The sequence below is a fragment of the Leucoraja erinacea genome, chromosome 8 (genome assembly GCF_028641065.1).
Source record: "Leucoraja erinacea ecotype New England chromosome 8, Leri_hhj_1, whole genome shotgun sequence".
Taxonomy (NCBI): Eukaryota; Metazoa; Chordata; class Chondrichthyes; order Rajiformes; family Rajidae; genus Leucoraja; species Leucoraja erinaceus.
The window spans coordinates 15,574,547-15,590,645 of NC_073384.1; the positions used below are offsets into that span (position 1 = coordinate 15,574,547).

General features: G+C 43.9%; 1 protein-coding gene across 6 annotated transcripts in view; it reads right to left on the bottom strand.

Moving 5' to 3' along the window:
* The window catches only part of stxbp5a (syntaxin binding protein 5a (tomosyn)), a 235,648-nt gene that overhangs the window by 154,616 nt on the left and 64,933 nt on the right, over nt 1-16,099 (bottom strand). For all 6 annotated transcript variants that reach the window (XM_055639037.1, XM_055639042.1, XM_055639040.1 and 3 more), the window contains exon 5: nt 719-853. In XM_055639037.1, the coding sequence (XP_055495012.1) occupies nt 719-853 (135 nt within the window). The remainder of the gene's footprint in view (nt 1-718; nt 854-16,099) is intronic.

A 16,099-nucleotide genomic window follows, 5' to 3' on the forward strand; every position in this document is an offset into this window, starting at 1 on the left:
TTATCACAGATCTCTTGCTTCACAGTTCCCGACGTAGAAGGGCTCCAATGCCCTCCAGGGCCGGTGTTTGAGTTGCCGTTTCCTCTCGGGGCTGCTCTTCAGGCAAGGTCGAGGCTTCACCGCGGCCTTCCTCTTCGTTTTTTTTCTGGTTTTTCGGCGACATTATCGGTAATTACGCTAGTCGCATAATTATGACGTCCACTTAACGGTCTGCTAGGCCTCTGCCGGTGAGTATGTTTAGCGATCCGTGCGTTCCATTCTTCCAGTAGTTTTGATCGAAACGGTGCGGAGGTGTTTCACGTGTGTCCTAACCCTCTATGGCGCCACCGGAAGTCTCCTCATGGTTGTAAGTTGAAACAACAATTGCACATGGCATGGGGATCGCCACTCCCTGGTTGTAAACTCTCTGGTTTCAAACATTTTTGGTTGAGCCACGAGGCATTATTTCTCTCTACCAATACTCAAATGATTGGGTGTGGAAGAATTGCATTATTACGTGAAATAAAATTGGTTTAACCTTGCAAATATGAGGAGGAATAATAATTGCCAAAAATACTTCATGTTTGACATTGCAAGCTAAATCTGGGCTCTGAACATAAATTAAAGTTTTGATAAATTACTGAGCTAGTAAACATAGATAAAGACACATATGAATTGAAGATAAAACATTTTGTCTTGAAAATACATTATTAACCATCCATAAGAATGAAGCACTTACAGTTCAATGGCTTTATTCCACATAATGACATAGCCTGAGAGTGTGAAGGACTCCACATTGACAATATGTACATTCCCTCTTTCCGTGCCAACATACAACCATTTACTCTGGAAGGGCAGATGGCAAAATGTTATCCTGCAGAGAAGAAAATCATTGACTGAAAATCAATGTATATTGTACAATATTCGTACATGCAATTAAATATATACCATTACAACAATTCCTGAAAAAATTAATAGAAACACGATTATATTGTTCAAGATCGAGTTGGTTGCATTTGAGCTCCACAATTTGAAAATGTAAATTCCACAAATCATTGCAAAAATTTAATACACATGGTGGGTGACCTCAAATAGAGTTGTTGTAAAAATAAAACAAGTCTGACAAGTGAAGTTATTATCTTCACAAAAACCCGGTCTCAATATATGATTCATGGAGTTGTTCTTCAAACTAGTCAAGCTAACAAATTAGATAGCTGGCATTAATAGCTCAAAATAATAGATATTAGTCTTATTCCCACAAGGTATTAAGAGTACAGTCAATGCAAACATTAATTGTACACTTTATCTTTAAAGGTATTTTGCACTTTAGAGTCAGAGAGTGATAGAGTGATACAGTGTGGAAACAGGCCCTTCGACCCAACGCTCACACCGTCAATAACGTCCCAGCTACACTAGTCCCACTTGCCTGCGCTTGGTCCATATCCCTCCAAACCGGTCCTATCCATGTACCTGTCTAACTGTTTCTTAAAAGAGGGGATAGTCCCAGCCTCAACTACCTCATCTGGCAGCTTGTTCCAGACACCCACCACCCTTTGTGTGAAAAAGTTACCCCTCGGATATCTATTAAATCTTTTCCACTTCACCTTGAACTTATGTCCTCTGGTCCTCGATTCCCCTACTCTGGGCAAAAGACCGTGCATCTATCCGATCTATTCCTCTCATGATTTTGTATACCTCTTCCCTCATCCTCCTGCGCTCCATGAAATAGAGACCCAGCCTACTCAACCTCTCCCTATAGCTCACACTCTCTAGTCCTGGCAACATCCTTGTAAATCTTTTCTGAACCCTTTCAAGCTTGACAATAACTTTCCTATAACATGGGGCCCAGAATTGAATACAATATTCTAAATGCGGTCTCACCAACACCTTATACAACTGCAATATGACCTCCCAACTTCTATACTCAATACTCTGATTGATGAAGGCCAAAGTGCCAAATGCCTTTTTGACCACCTTATCTACCTGCGATTCGACTTTCAAGGAACCATGCACCTGTACTCCTAGTACCCTCTGCTCTACAACACTACCCAGAGGCCTACCATTTACTGTGTAGGTTCTGCCCTTGTTCGATGTCCCGAAATGCAACACCTCACACTTTTCTGTATTAATTTCCATCAACCATTCCTCCGTCCACCTGGTCAATCGATCCAGATCCTGCTGCAATCTTTCACAACCATCTTCACTATCTGCAAAACCACTAACTTTGGTATCATCAGCAAACTTGCTAATCTTGCCCTGTATGTTCTCATCCAAATCATTGATGTAGATTAACAAACAGTAACAGGCCCAACATAGAACCCTGAGGCACACCACTAGTCACAGGCCTCCAGTCCAAGAAGCAACCTTCCACCATCACCCTCTGCTTCCTTCCATGGAGCCAATTTGCTATCCATTCAGCTATCTCTTCTTCGATCCCAAGCGATCTAACCTTCCAGAGCAGCCTAACATGCGGAACCTTGTCGAATGCTTTACTGAAGTCCATGTACACAACATCTACAGCTCTGCACTCATCAACCCTTTTGGTCACGTCTTTAAAAAAAAAAATCAGGTTTGTGAGACACGACCTTCCACGTACAAAACCATGATGACTATCCCTAATCAGCATTTGCCCATCCAAATGCCTGTATAACCTATCCCTCAGAATACTCTCCAGTAACTTACCTACCATAGATGTTAAGCTCACCAGCCTATAGTTCCCAGCATTTTCCCAGCAGCCCTTCTTGAAAAGAGGCACATTTGCCACCCTCCAGTCCTCCGGCACCTCTCCTGGATTTAAAGATGACTCGTAAATTTCAACCAGGGCTGCCGCAATTTCCACTCTAGTTTCCCCGCAATGTCCTCGGATATATCTGATCAGGCCCTGGAGATTTGTCTGCCTTCAAACCCGACAGTACCTTCAGTACTTCTTCAAAGGTAACCCTGACTGCTCTCCAGACACCCAGAGGTGACCGCTTTGATTCGTGAGAGGTCCCACTCTCTCACTCTAGTTACCCCTTTCCCCCTTATGTATTTATAAAATCTTTTGGGATTGTTATTAATGCTACCTGCCAGAGCTATCTCCTGGCCCCTTTTTGCCCTTCTGATTACCCTTTTTTAGTTTACTCCTTAGTTCCCAAAACTCCTTCATGGATGCACTTGATCCAAGCCGCCTATACCTGTCCCATGCATCCTTCTTGTTTTTGACTAACATCGCAATTTCCCTCAGCCAAGCTTCCTTATGTTTGCCTGCTTTGTCCTTCACTCTAACGGGGACGTACACATCCTGAGCTTTCTTCAGTACACTTTTAAAAACATCCCACTTGGCCAATGTTGCTTTCCCCTCGAATAACCTGCTCCAGTCAACTTGAGCGAGACCTTCTCTCATACCCTTAAAGTTGGCCTTACCCCAGTTGAGCACTTTAATATATGGACCCTCTCCGTCCCTATCCATAATTATCTTAAACCTAATCGAACTGTGGTCAACGGGTCCCAAAATGCTCCTCCACCCACACTTCATCAACTTGCCCTTCCCAATACTAGATCCAGCGTTGGCTTCTCACATGTACGGGCCTCCGCATACTGCTTAAGAAAACTCTCTTGAACACTTTTGAGGAATTGCACCCCATCTAAACCCTTCAAGCTATAATTTTCCCAGTCTATATTGGGAAAGTTAAAATCCCCTACTACAACAACCTTATTTGACCTGCAGCTGTCTGTAATCTCCCAGCACATTTGTTCTTCTAATTCCGGGGGTCTGTAGCACACTCTCAACAAGTTGAACACCCTTTCTTGTTCCTCAGCTCCACCCATATAGACTCACTAGACGAACCGTCCGTAATGTCACCACTGAACACAGCCGTGTTATCCTGCTTAACCAACAATGCAACCCCCTTCCTCTTTTTCCATCACTCCTGTCTCTCCTGAAGCTCCTGTACCTCGGAACAGTGAGCTGGCAGTCCTGCCCGTCCCTTAACCAAGTTTCAGTCATGGCTACAACGTCCCAGTCGCTCGTACCTATCCATGCCCTAAGCTCATCTACCTTACCCGTCAGGCCCCTTGCATTAAAATACATGCAGTTTAAACCAACCCTCCTTCCTCGCTCTCCGCCTTTCACCTGCCTATTCTGTCCACTAACCTTTCCCACACCACCCTCCATACCAACTTCTAGCCTCTCACGTGCCTCTGTCCTGCACGAGATCCCAGTACTGTGGAGTAAAGATAAGCAGAGGCAAAATTCTGGCCATTTGAAATGTATATTTTATGATCATTTTAGTACATTATGTACCATAAATATGACGATTTTGCTGCATAAGACCACACCATCACACTCTGTAATGGTCTTTATCATTCCCATGATTTTATGTCGCAGTGAGCATTCATGGTCTCAAAAGTATAACACTGTAATCATGATTTTGGAGAACAATTTTAAGCAAATGCTTTCTCCCCACCTCCAACTAGGTTGGCTTAACAGTCCTCAGCTGAAGAAATCTCCATAGATTTCAGCAGTTAAACTGGATCCAGAGTAGTCAAGAGTGTTTAACTGTCACATGAGCTGACAACGGAACAATGAAATTAATAACTGCAGCAGTTTAACAGACCCATAAATGCAATAGACACAGAAAATATATACATTTTTAAATTCAATACTTTATTAGATGTAATACTGGTGCAAAAAAGTTCTTAGAGCAACCGACAACAGTCCATAGGAGTTCATAGTTGTTGAAGTTAGCATTGTGCAGTATTCAAGAGCCTGATCATTGCTGGGGAATAGGTATTCTTGAAACTGGTGGTCATGATTTTCAGACTCCTGCTCCTTCTTCCAGATGGCAGAAACGAAACGAGAACATGGCCAGGAAGGCATGCGTCTTTGATAATATTGGTTGTCTTTGTTCAATTGAGTATTTGTCGGCACACCAAATCTCCTCAGTCTTCTAAGGAAAGAGCCATTAATGAGCTTTCTTTGGAACTGCAACAATGTTGTGGTCCCAGGATAGATCCTCATAAATATGAACATGCAGAACTTGACGCTTTTGACTCTCTTCACCGCCAGTCCCATCGATGAAGACAGGTTCATGTATCCTTGGGGTTTCCTACCTGAAGTTAAGAATCAGTTCCCTGGTCTTACTGACGTTGTGAGCAAGTTTATTTTCTGGCATCATTCAGTCAGATTTTTGACCTCCTCCTATCGATTATCATAACCCATTATTCATCCAATAAAAGTTGCATCATTGGCGAATTTGAAGATTGTGTTGGAACTGCGCTGGCCACACAGTTACTAGTATATAGTACCATCTTAGTAAAAGGAATCTTTGCTACATAGCTAGCTGATTAGCTGTGATAGATAAACCAATTATTCTTCCCAGAATGTCTAGAAATGAGTAGTGCATTTGTTGCTAAAAATAGCATAAGACTGAATTGAATCTATTATTCATCAACTACAACTGTGTCGAGACAAATGGGGAGAAGGTAGGCACGGGTTACTGATTGTGGATGATCAGCCATGATCACAATGAATGGCAGTGCTGGCTCGAAGGGTCAGATGGCCTCCTCCTGCACCTACTTTGTATGTTTCTATGTAACACTATAACTCCCTCCAAACTTAAACTCAAAAAACTGGGTCTCTGCTCATCCCTGTGTAACTCAATCCTAATGGGCCTGTCTCACTTAGGTGACTTTTTTGGCGACTGCCAGCACCCGTCAAAGGTCGTTGCAGGTCACCGAAAAATTTCAACATGTTGAAAATCCAGTATCGACCAGAATGACGCTACGACTCTTTGGGCGACTGAGGAGACTACTCACGACCATACAGGCGACACCCCGGCGACATGTCGCGGGGTGAAGCCTGTATGGTCGTGAGTAGTCGCCCAAAGAGTCATAACTTGTTCTGGTCGCCGCTGGATTTTCAATATGTTGAACTGTGTCCAGTACATTAATGCATAAAGAAAACTCATCAATGTCTCTACTTTCTTAGAAGATTGAGGAGATTCAATATGTTGACAAATGCTCGCTTGAACTTCTACAGATACAGTAGAGATATAACCATATAACAATTACAGCACGGAAACAGGCCATCTCGACCCTTCTAGTCCGTGCCGAACACATAATCTCCCCTAGTCCCATATACCTGCGCTCAGACCATAACCCTCCATTCCCTTCCCATCCATATAACTATCCAATTTATTTTTAAATGATAAAAACAAACCTGCCTCCACCACCTTCACTGTAAGCTCATTCCACACAGCTACCACAGATCTTCACCACTTTGGCCACACTCACATTTTGCTCCTTCATTGGGAAGGTGGCACATGAGGCTGGAAACCATAACCACTATGTTCAATAGGCTCTTCCCAGCAACCATTAGGGTCTCGAACGCTGTACCATACCAGCTCAGCAACCCGGAACTTCTATGGACTGTATCCTTGGGTGCACTCCGGACATCTGTTTTTAGATTATGGTCACCTCATATTATGGTTATTGATTTATTGAGTTTTTTGATTATTATATATTTTTATTTAAGTACAATGTGTTTACGGGGCCGTTAAGCTGCGGCAAGTCGGAATTTCATTGTTCCTTGTCGTTACACATCTATCTAGCTATATATCTATACATCTTTCTTATAAATATTAAAACTCTGATCTTGGATGTGTGTGGCCGTATAAACACATCTGCTCGAAAAAACGACATTCTAACGGTAAAATCTTTACATATTCCTATAGAGATTTATCCCGTGGACTACGAATTTGTCTCATCTGAAAAATTCATTTCTCGAGCTATTAATGAAAATGTTCAAAGATCTGACAAAACTTTGCATTTAAAATGGTTTTTCCACTTAAAATCATTTCTCAGTGCTTCCAACACACTTCAATACAAAGTTGCAAGACGGAAACTCTGGCAGGAACACTCTGAACTTTTCAGCTCAATGGCATCTCAAAGCAAGTGCACATTTGCAACAATGTTGCCATCATAGCTCCTGGCAGTACATGAGGGGGAGGGTCAAGTGGTATTGCAATTGGGAAGGTGCTATTGGGATTTTTATTTCAACTCCAGTGCTGGGGGAGATTTATGAGTTATGATCTTTGCTGAGGAGTGCTCGAATCTTACCTTCGGCAATGGGTTGAGTTGGAGGACTACGCCTCCCGTGGGGGCTACGGGTGCGTTGGGGGAGCAGACCCAACGGTCTGCACTTGGTCTAGTATATAACTTGAAAACTCTCATTTTGTATGTGTGTGTGTGTCTTTATATTTTCGCCAAAATGGATAAAATGTTTCCATATTCTGACTCGCATTTTCCCCCTCTAAGCAGTGATCAAATTCACTTAAGACGATGCATTATTTCACAACTTATTGGTGATTAAAGTTTTAAAAAAAGATATCTATCTATCTATCATAACATATCATATATTTATTAAAAGGCTGATCTTGAACATGTGTGTAGGTGTGTGTATATGTAGTTGTCTGTACATCATCGCGAAAATACTACGCGGTAACAATTACATTTTTACATATTCTGATTGACATTTTTCCCTTCGAGGCCGGGATCACCTTATCTGAACATTTTATGCTTTATTTCTCAACTTATTCTCAACTCATTACCGATTAAAAGTATAAAAAAGTCAAAAGACTTTGAAATTAAAATCACCAGCTTTCACTGATGACGTCACAATGACAGCTAGCAGAGATCAGCCTCAATGAAGATTTCATCCTATATTTGACACGTTATTCGCGATTGTGGTGCTGGCTCGAAGGGCCGAAAGGCCTCCTCCTGCATCTATTTTCTATTAAAGCTTTAAAAATGCCAACACTCACAAGATTTTTAGATATTCTGATTCACATTTTCCCCCTGCAGGCAGAGGTCACTTTCACTGAACATTTTATGCTATATTTCTTGACATTACTGATTAAAGTAAAAAAAAATCTAAATACCTTGAATTTCAAACCGACTACCTTCAACTGATGATGTCACGATGGCAGCTTCAACTGATGACATCACAATGGAAAGATTAGCAGGGGGAGGGCGAATTGCTATTGCAACACACAGGACAAGTGCAATTGGGTTTTTTTTAAGAGCACTGCTGAGGGAGGCAAGGGGAGTGCTAGAATCTTACATTCGGGAATGGCTTGAGTTGCAGGACCACACCTCCCAACGGGTCTGCACTTGGTCTAGTGTACACTAAAACTCTGATCATATATATATATATATATATATATACGTGTGTGTGTGTGTGTGTGTGTGTGTGTGTGTGTGTGTTTTATATATATACAATCGAATCATCTGCAAACAAAGATAAGAAACAGATATATATATATATATATATCTGTGTGTGTGTGTGTGTGTGTGTGTATATATATATATATGTGTGTGTGTGCCATATGTGTGTGTCTTTAGATATTCGTAAAAACACCACGTGGTAACGATAAAGTTTTTACATATTCTGATTCACATTTTCCCCTCTAGGCAGAGAGCATCTTCACTGAATATTTTATGCTTTATTTCTTAACTTATTTATACATAACTACAACTCTGATCTCGTTATCTTCCGGTTTGACAGTCTTTCTATTTGCGCAAAAATGTTTCGCGACAGCACTACACGTTTTCACCAGTTCACTCACCTGTGCTGCGAGTGCACAAAGTTTTGTTCCGATCAGTTGAATGTCGTAAAAGTTAGAGAGGTTTAAAAATCTTAAAAACCACGTGTGCGTAGATTGATCTCTTCTCCTGCCAGTCAGCGCCGCACAGATTAGTCTCTTCCCTTGTCATTCCCAGGACGATCCACCCCTTCCTGCGCCATTTCCAACCGGACTTTCAGAGAGACCCGAAGCAACCTACTTTCGGAGGGACCCTAGCCCAGCCCCGAGCAGCCCAGCGTCGGAGACCTGACCCAGTCCAGCGTCGGAGACCTTGCCCAGTCCAGCCCAGTATGGGAGACACAGCCCTGTGGGGGGACAGCCAGTGTCGGAGACGCTGCCCAGTCCAACATCGGAGACCCAGCCCAGCCATGAGTCGGAGACCCAGCCCAGCTTGGAGTCAGAGATGTTGGCAAACGTATAGCGAAGACTCTTATCCCGGCGGAGGAGAACGACCAGCACCCGCTGTGAGTTCCCATCGCATCGCCAATTCCAGCCACTACCCCTCTGGTCACCCTCGCTGGCTCCTCCTCCCCTTCCCCGTGATGCCCCCCTCTCCCCCAATGGCTCTTCCCCCGTCTTTTCTCCAAGCTCACTTCCCCCCCCCCTACCCATACACCCCTCTCCCCCCACAACTCCCCCAGGTCCACTCGCCCCTCTCCCCCCCCATAAACCCTCCCACCCACACACCCATCCTCCCACAGGCCCCCCTGCCCAGCCCAGTGTCAGAGACCCATGCCGACTTTCACAAGATTTTTACTGTTAAAATCATTCTTCACAGCTTTCAACTCACTTCGGTACAAAGTTGCAAGACGGGAACACTCTGAACTTAGTCCTTCAACAGGACGGGGAGGGCGAATTCAACAGGAGGGGGAGCGCCAATTGGTATTGCAATTGGAACTGCCGGAACAGGTAGGGGAGGTGCAATTGGAATTTTTTTTTTTTTCCACCGCTGAGGGAGGCAAGGGAGTGCTGGAATCTTATGTTCGGTAACGACTTCAGTTGGGGGAACCACGCCTCCCGTGGGGATACAGGTTAGTGGTGTAATATTGCGTTGGGGAACGGATTGCGTTGGAGGACCAGGCCTTCCGTGTGACAGGGACCCAACGGGTTCCAGTTGGTCTGGTAATATACTAAAACTCTCATCTTGTATGCGTGTATATATGTGTGTCTTTAGATTTTCACAAAAACATTACACAAATGCTCGCCTTGTAGCCCCTTTCACACACAGAATATTCCATGAGCTTCGAGTGATATCACACCCCACCTCCCCCCCCTCCCTCTCTACCACCACCACTCCCTCTCTACTACCCCTCCCTCTCTAGGGAGTGGTAAGTATTGGGACCTATGGGTGAGTGGTGGAGTATTGTGTTCGGGAACCAGCCCTCCTCTGTGACACCGCGCGCCCCCCCACCCCTCACTCTCTACCCCCCTGCCGCTCCTTCTCTAACCCCACTACTCCTCCCTCTATACCTCCCTCACCCGCTCCACACCCTCGACATGCCTGCTCAGTTGGGGGCTATGAATGAGTGGATATGGCGGGGGATGGGGGAAAGGGAACGAATGAATAATATTAATATAATATCAGGGGGGGGGTTAGTGTGCGGGTGGTTAATGTGTGTGTGTGTGTGTGTGTGTGTGCGTATGCGTATGTGAGATGCCTTTTAAGCTTTGACTGATGATGTCACAATGAGGTGGGCGGGCACGATGGCTCTGGACGGCGCCCATTTCACAAACAGAATATTCCATGAGCTTCGAGGGGGAGGGCCGCATTTCGGAAAAAAAACCCAAGTGACGTCACAATGGACTCGCAAGGCAGGACGGGACACTCTGGGAGGGAGGACCAATCTAGCGCTCGTGCGGCGGCTGCCGGCGCCCGACACCTGGTGGCGAGGGTGGTACCGGGCCCTGACTGGAGCCTAGCCTGGTGCTCGAGCTGGTGTGAGAGCCGAGCTCGGGCTTGCCGTGACCGGGGCCGAGAAAGAAGACACCGCTGGAACCACGGACCAGCCTGGGTCCGTTGGTCAGGGACAAGCCCGCAGATGAATATGCTATTGAATTAAATGTATCATTTCACAACAGAAGTATTAGAGACATAATTATTGACTGAACGCGCCTGTTACGAGCTGAAGGCCACATCACAGAAATTTCCCCCAAAAGTGCATTAATGAATACAGAGACTTTATTGGACACTTTCATACTGCAAAAATAATGGTGAATTGTATGAATCAAAGAGGACTGATGCCTTTGTTTAACGATACCATAGACCTCTACCCTCAAGCTCTGTGCCAAACAACTGGCACCAGTCTCTACAGATATTTTCAATTGGTCCCTGCAAACCTGCACTGTCCCTGCTTTCTTCAAAGTCTCCACTATTGTTCCTGTACCCAAAAAGCCAAGGACTAGTGGTCTTAATGACTACAGGCCTCTCGCACTGACCTCTGTAATCATGAAGACCCTAGAAGGACCTGTGCTGGCCCACCTGAAAAATATCACAAACCCTCTGCTGGACCTTCTCCAGATCAGTGAATGATGCAGTGGACCTTGGCCTGCACTTCATCCTCCAGCACCTGGACTGCCAAGGGACCTATGCAAGGATTTTGTTTGTGGATTTTAGGTCTGCATTCAACACCATTGAACACCAACACCAGAGCTACTACACTCCAAATCTTCCCAGTTGACTGTGCCTGAGCCCCTCTGTCAGTGGATCATCAACTTCCTGAGACAGGAAGCAGCATGTGAGGCTGAGAAAGCACATCTCGCACCCGCAGACTCTCAGCATAGGAGCACCACAAGGCTGCATACTTTCTCCTCTCCTTTACTCTCTCTACACCAACAACTGCACCTCCACAGACTCCTTTGTCAAGCTTCTCAAGTTTGCGAGACTGATACAACCCTGACAGTCAAAAAGCCCATAACTTTCTTACCAGCCGGCGGGACTTTGACAACAAGTGGTGCCGGGAGCACCCGCGGATCCCTGGAGAGAATAGCCGCTTTTCGGGCTCCTGCAACGCCAATTAAGATGACTGAATGAAATTTTCAGTTATCATAGATTGAAGCATTCTGAAACAAATATAAAATAATCTTACTTGGATGACCTGAAATTAAAGCATATAATTAGTTAGTTTTACCTAATTATAGCTAATTTCAAACTTCAATTACTAGATCTAAACATCTATCCATTTCTTAATAAATGATTAACATTTTTAAATAGTTATCATAGATTGAAGCATTCTGAAACAAATATAAAGTGTCCAAATAATATTCACAAATAATTCACAATAAAACATGATTTTAAAATCTCATTTACATTAATTTATAGACCAACCAAATGGAAGGAATTTAGTGTTCAATTGCTGTAAATTAAAGTCCATTTAAATCAGCTTTCTAGTGGGATCCTGTGAAAGCGCTGGTTTAGAACGTTCACATTGCGCTAGATTTGTGCCCTCAAATGCCCAGAAAAATACTGCGGGATATAATGGGGCCCAAATTAGCTACTCGCAACATTAAACTTTGTATAAAGGGATCTTAAGAAGCCCTTTTTAACGTAAAAATAAACAGCCTACCTTCCGTTTTCCCCTGTATGAGATCCGACCCGTTGTCGGCGGTCGCGGGTTTAGAGGTTAATTTTTAACTTACTATAACGAGTAAAGAAAGCCCTTAAAACTAAAAATAGCTCCAGCTACGGAATCTTCCAGCGATTTTTCGTTAATAATTAACTAGGCTGAAAAACCTCGATTTGAACAGCCTAGGGAGAATCGCGTTTTAAACCCGCCCCCCACTAAACGGAGCCAAAATCGCGCACACGGGCTGGGACAGATTTTCAGCGATCTTCAGGTAGGCTTTGCAACATACCTACTCAATGCTCTTAAGACCGTGGAATTGACTGTAGACTTTAGGTGAGCTCCCCCTCCCCTCCCCCCACTCACCATTAACAACACCGCAGTCATATCTGTGGAGACATTAAGTTCCTTGGAACCATCATCTCCAGGGACCTTAAATGGGTGACCACCATCGACTGCACAGTCAAGAAGGCCCAACAGAGGATGTACTTCCTGCTGCAGCTGAGAAAACACAATCTACCACATGCAATGATGGTCCAGTTTTATGCTGCCATCATAGTCTGTCCTCACTTTCTCCTTCATGTTCTGGTTTGGCTCAGCCACCAAGCATGACTTCCGGAGGCTGCAGCGCATCATTTGATCAGCCGAGAAGGTTGTTGGCTGCAACCTTCCCCCGCCGCCCCCCCCATCGACAAACTGTACACTGCAAGGGCCAGGAAGAGAGCGGGTAAGAACATCTCTGACCACTCTCACCCTGGCCACCAACTGTTTGAAGCACTCCTCTCTGGAAGGCGACTCCAGACTGTCAATGCCACCACAGCCAGACATTTTAAAAAACAGCTTGTTTCCACGAGCAGTAGCTCTACTCAACAGCCAAAAGTCTGTAGGCTCCTTTTTCTCTGGTATTTTATTTAATTCTTCACATGTTTAAATTATAATGTTTCATTTTTTATTGTCTACTGTATATCGTGTTGTTACTTGCTAGCAAAGCGGCAAGGCAAATTCCTTTTATATATACACATATTTGGCTAATAAAATTTATTCAATTCAATTCAACCCAGGAGGGAAATTAATTTATTAGTAATGTCCTGAACGCCATGTATTTGTAATAATGCAGGTGATATCCCTGGCTCTTATGAACTTCATGTTTCACTCAACTTCTGTGCTGCAATAATGAAGGTGCAATACAATATAAAGAAAATTGAAATGCACACTTCAAGTGTGAAGCAATGAAGGCTGTTCAATTCGTTCATAAAAATTAGGTGAAAGAATATGCAGTTTCTCAAGTGCTCAGCCACTTAATGAGGTCAATTTGGCTGTAATCCTAACGATGCATTCCCATCCATCTTTGATAACATTTCATGTCTTTATTTATCAAGATAATACTCACCACAGCATAAAAATATTTCAAAATATCTCTTCCTCAAAGGGCAGTAGTAGAAGAGTTTCAAAGACTCATAACATTGTAGCAAAATATTGCCTCGTTGATCTATATGACCGCTTACTTGTAAAACAATGACCCCTAGTTCTAAATTCTCCCACAAGCAAAATCATCCCCCCCCCCCCCCCCTTCCCGCCACGCACTCCCTTGCATCTTTCCACCAAATTCCATCTCAAGCTTGAAAACGCCAGTAAGTACAATCCTGGCCCGTTTAACATTTACTCAAGACAATCCGCCCATTAAACAAAATAGTTGAGTAAACCATTTCAAAACTGTTTTCAATGCCTTATCCTCCTTCCTTAAATAATACCAATGATGTAAACAATACACCAGATGAGGTATTACCAGTGCCCGAGGCAATGGAAACATATCCTCCTTACTTTCATATTCAATTCCCCTAGCAAAAAAAGGTAACATTATTTGCTTTTCTAACTACTTTCTAAACAAGTATTCTTATTATCGTACCTATTATATTTTGATAACAATCCTCATGTAGAAACTACATTTCAGGCGAAAGGTAGGAAAGAAAGGAAGCAAACAAACAATAAGAAAGAATGGCATTTCAAAAGAGAATTCAAAAACAGAAATGATACAAGAAAAATAGTGATGGTATTGCAAAAAGGGAGTGTGATTAATGCAGAGGTCGGCAACCCATGGCCCCCGGGACGAATGCGGCCTGTAACCCGAAATCATCCGGATCGCAGGCGGATTTTTCCCCCCGGCCCGTAACCCCGAAATCGTCCGGCCTGCCGGGCGCCCTGAGCAACAGCCGGGCGCCCCGAGAAGCAGCGCCCGAGAGCCGAGCTCTGGCTGTACCGCATCCTGCGCAAAGCCGCCGGCATGGCCGTGCACCTTCTGTGAACACGTTTAAGAAAGAACTGCATATGCAGGAAAAATCGTAGGTAGACAAAAATGCTGGAGAAACTCAGCGGGTGAGAAATGCAAGGATTGCATGAGGCTGCCTCACCTGCTGAGTTCCTCCAGCATTTTTGTCTTCCTTCTGTGAACACGTCATTTGATGCCTGCCATCCGGGGTGGGATGGGGGCGGGATCCATGTGTACACATGATAGATATGGCCCACCATCCGCTCACAGACATGCGTCCCGGCCCCTATGGAGAACAAGGTTGCCGACCCCTGCATTAATCATTAATGGATAGTTTTCAGACAACATGTAACAAGCAAAAAATGCCACCTGCTTGCTGCATGATGCTGTGCATTCTTTAAAGCAGCAGATTAGAGAAAACATAGATAAACTGAAGAGCACTGAGAAGGTCCCACATTTCTCAAGATACAAAATCCATGTCCTATATCGAGGCAGATATATGTAATCCCACTGTACTTTTAACAGAGCTACGGCTAAAATCCACACAGGGAAGATAACAAGCGCAATGCCAGGTTTCATTAATTTGGCAGTAGTGTGGGAACCAGAATGAGACACTGAAGAAGAAATAAGTTTCACAGAGGATCAAGCTACAAATACCACTAGAATAAAATATTGTTCAGAAACAAGACAGTTTAAAATGGGTAAGGAATGCAAGAACATAAACGTACATGCTATTTTTAAGTTTGTGAGTCTCAAAGTCAAACATGGAACTTACTGCTTAGCCAATACTTGGACATGATAAGATCCCTATGAACGGGGATGGTTTCTGGATTTAACCAAAAAAGCTAAAATAACACAAAGAATGATGGAGCTGAAGTGGTAGAGTTAATGATAAAATCCATTTGGCACTGCTATAGGACTAGAAAATATTCTAGCTTTAGTGCTGCAGACTGAAACTCCACAACTGTGCCTCTAGACAAACTGTTCTAGTACAGTCACAGCACCAGCATCTACTCAAGACCCATCTTTCTGCAAACAGCAAGGATAGACGACAAACCATCCTTCATAATAATTTTTCAATTCCTCTCAGCACCAGCGATCCAGCTTGGATCCTGATCTCGTGTGCTACGTGTGAAGTTTGCACGTTCTCCCCGTGACTATAGAAACATAGAAAATAGGTGCAGGAGTAGGCCATTCGGCCCTTCGAGCCTGCAACGCCATTCAATATGATCATGGCTGATCATCCAACTCAGTATCCTGTACCTGCCTTCTCTCCATACCGCCTGATCCCTTTAGCCACACAGGCCACATCTAACTCCCTCTTAAATATAGCCAATGAACTGGCCTCAACTACCTTCTGTGGCAGAGAATTCCAGAGATTCACCACTCTCTGTGTGAAAAATGTTGTCCTCATCTCAGTCCTAAAAGATTTCCCCCTTATCCTTAAACAGTGACTATGTGGGTTTCCTCCAGATGTTCTGATTTCCTCGCACATCCTAAAGACGTGCTGGTTTGTAGGTTAATTAGCCAAAGCTTCACGTTTCTTAGTGTAAATATCACTAACAATTTGTTTCGTCGAACCACATTGAAGCTACCAACAAGGAAGGATACCAACACCCCTACTTCCTCAGTAGGCTAAGAAAATTTAGCATGTCTACATTGACTCC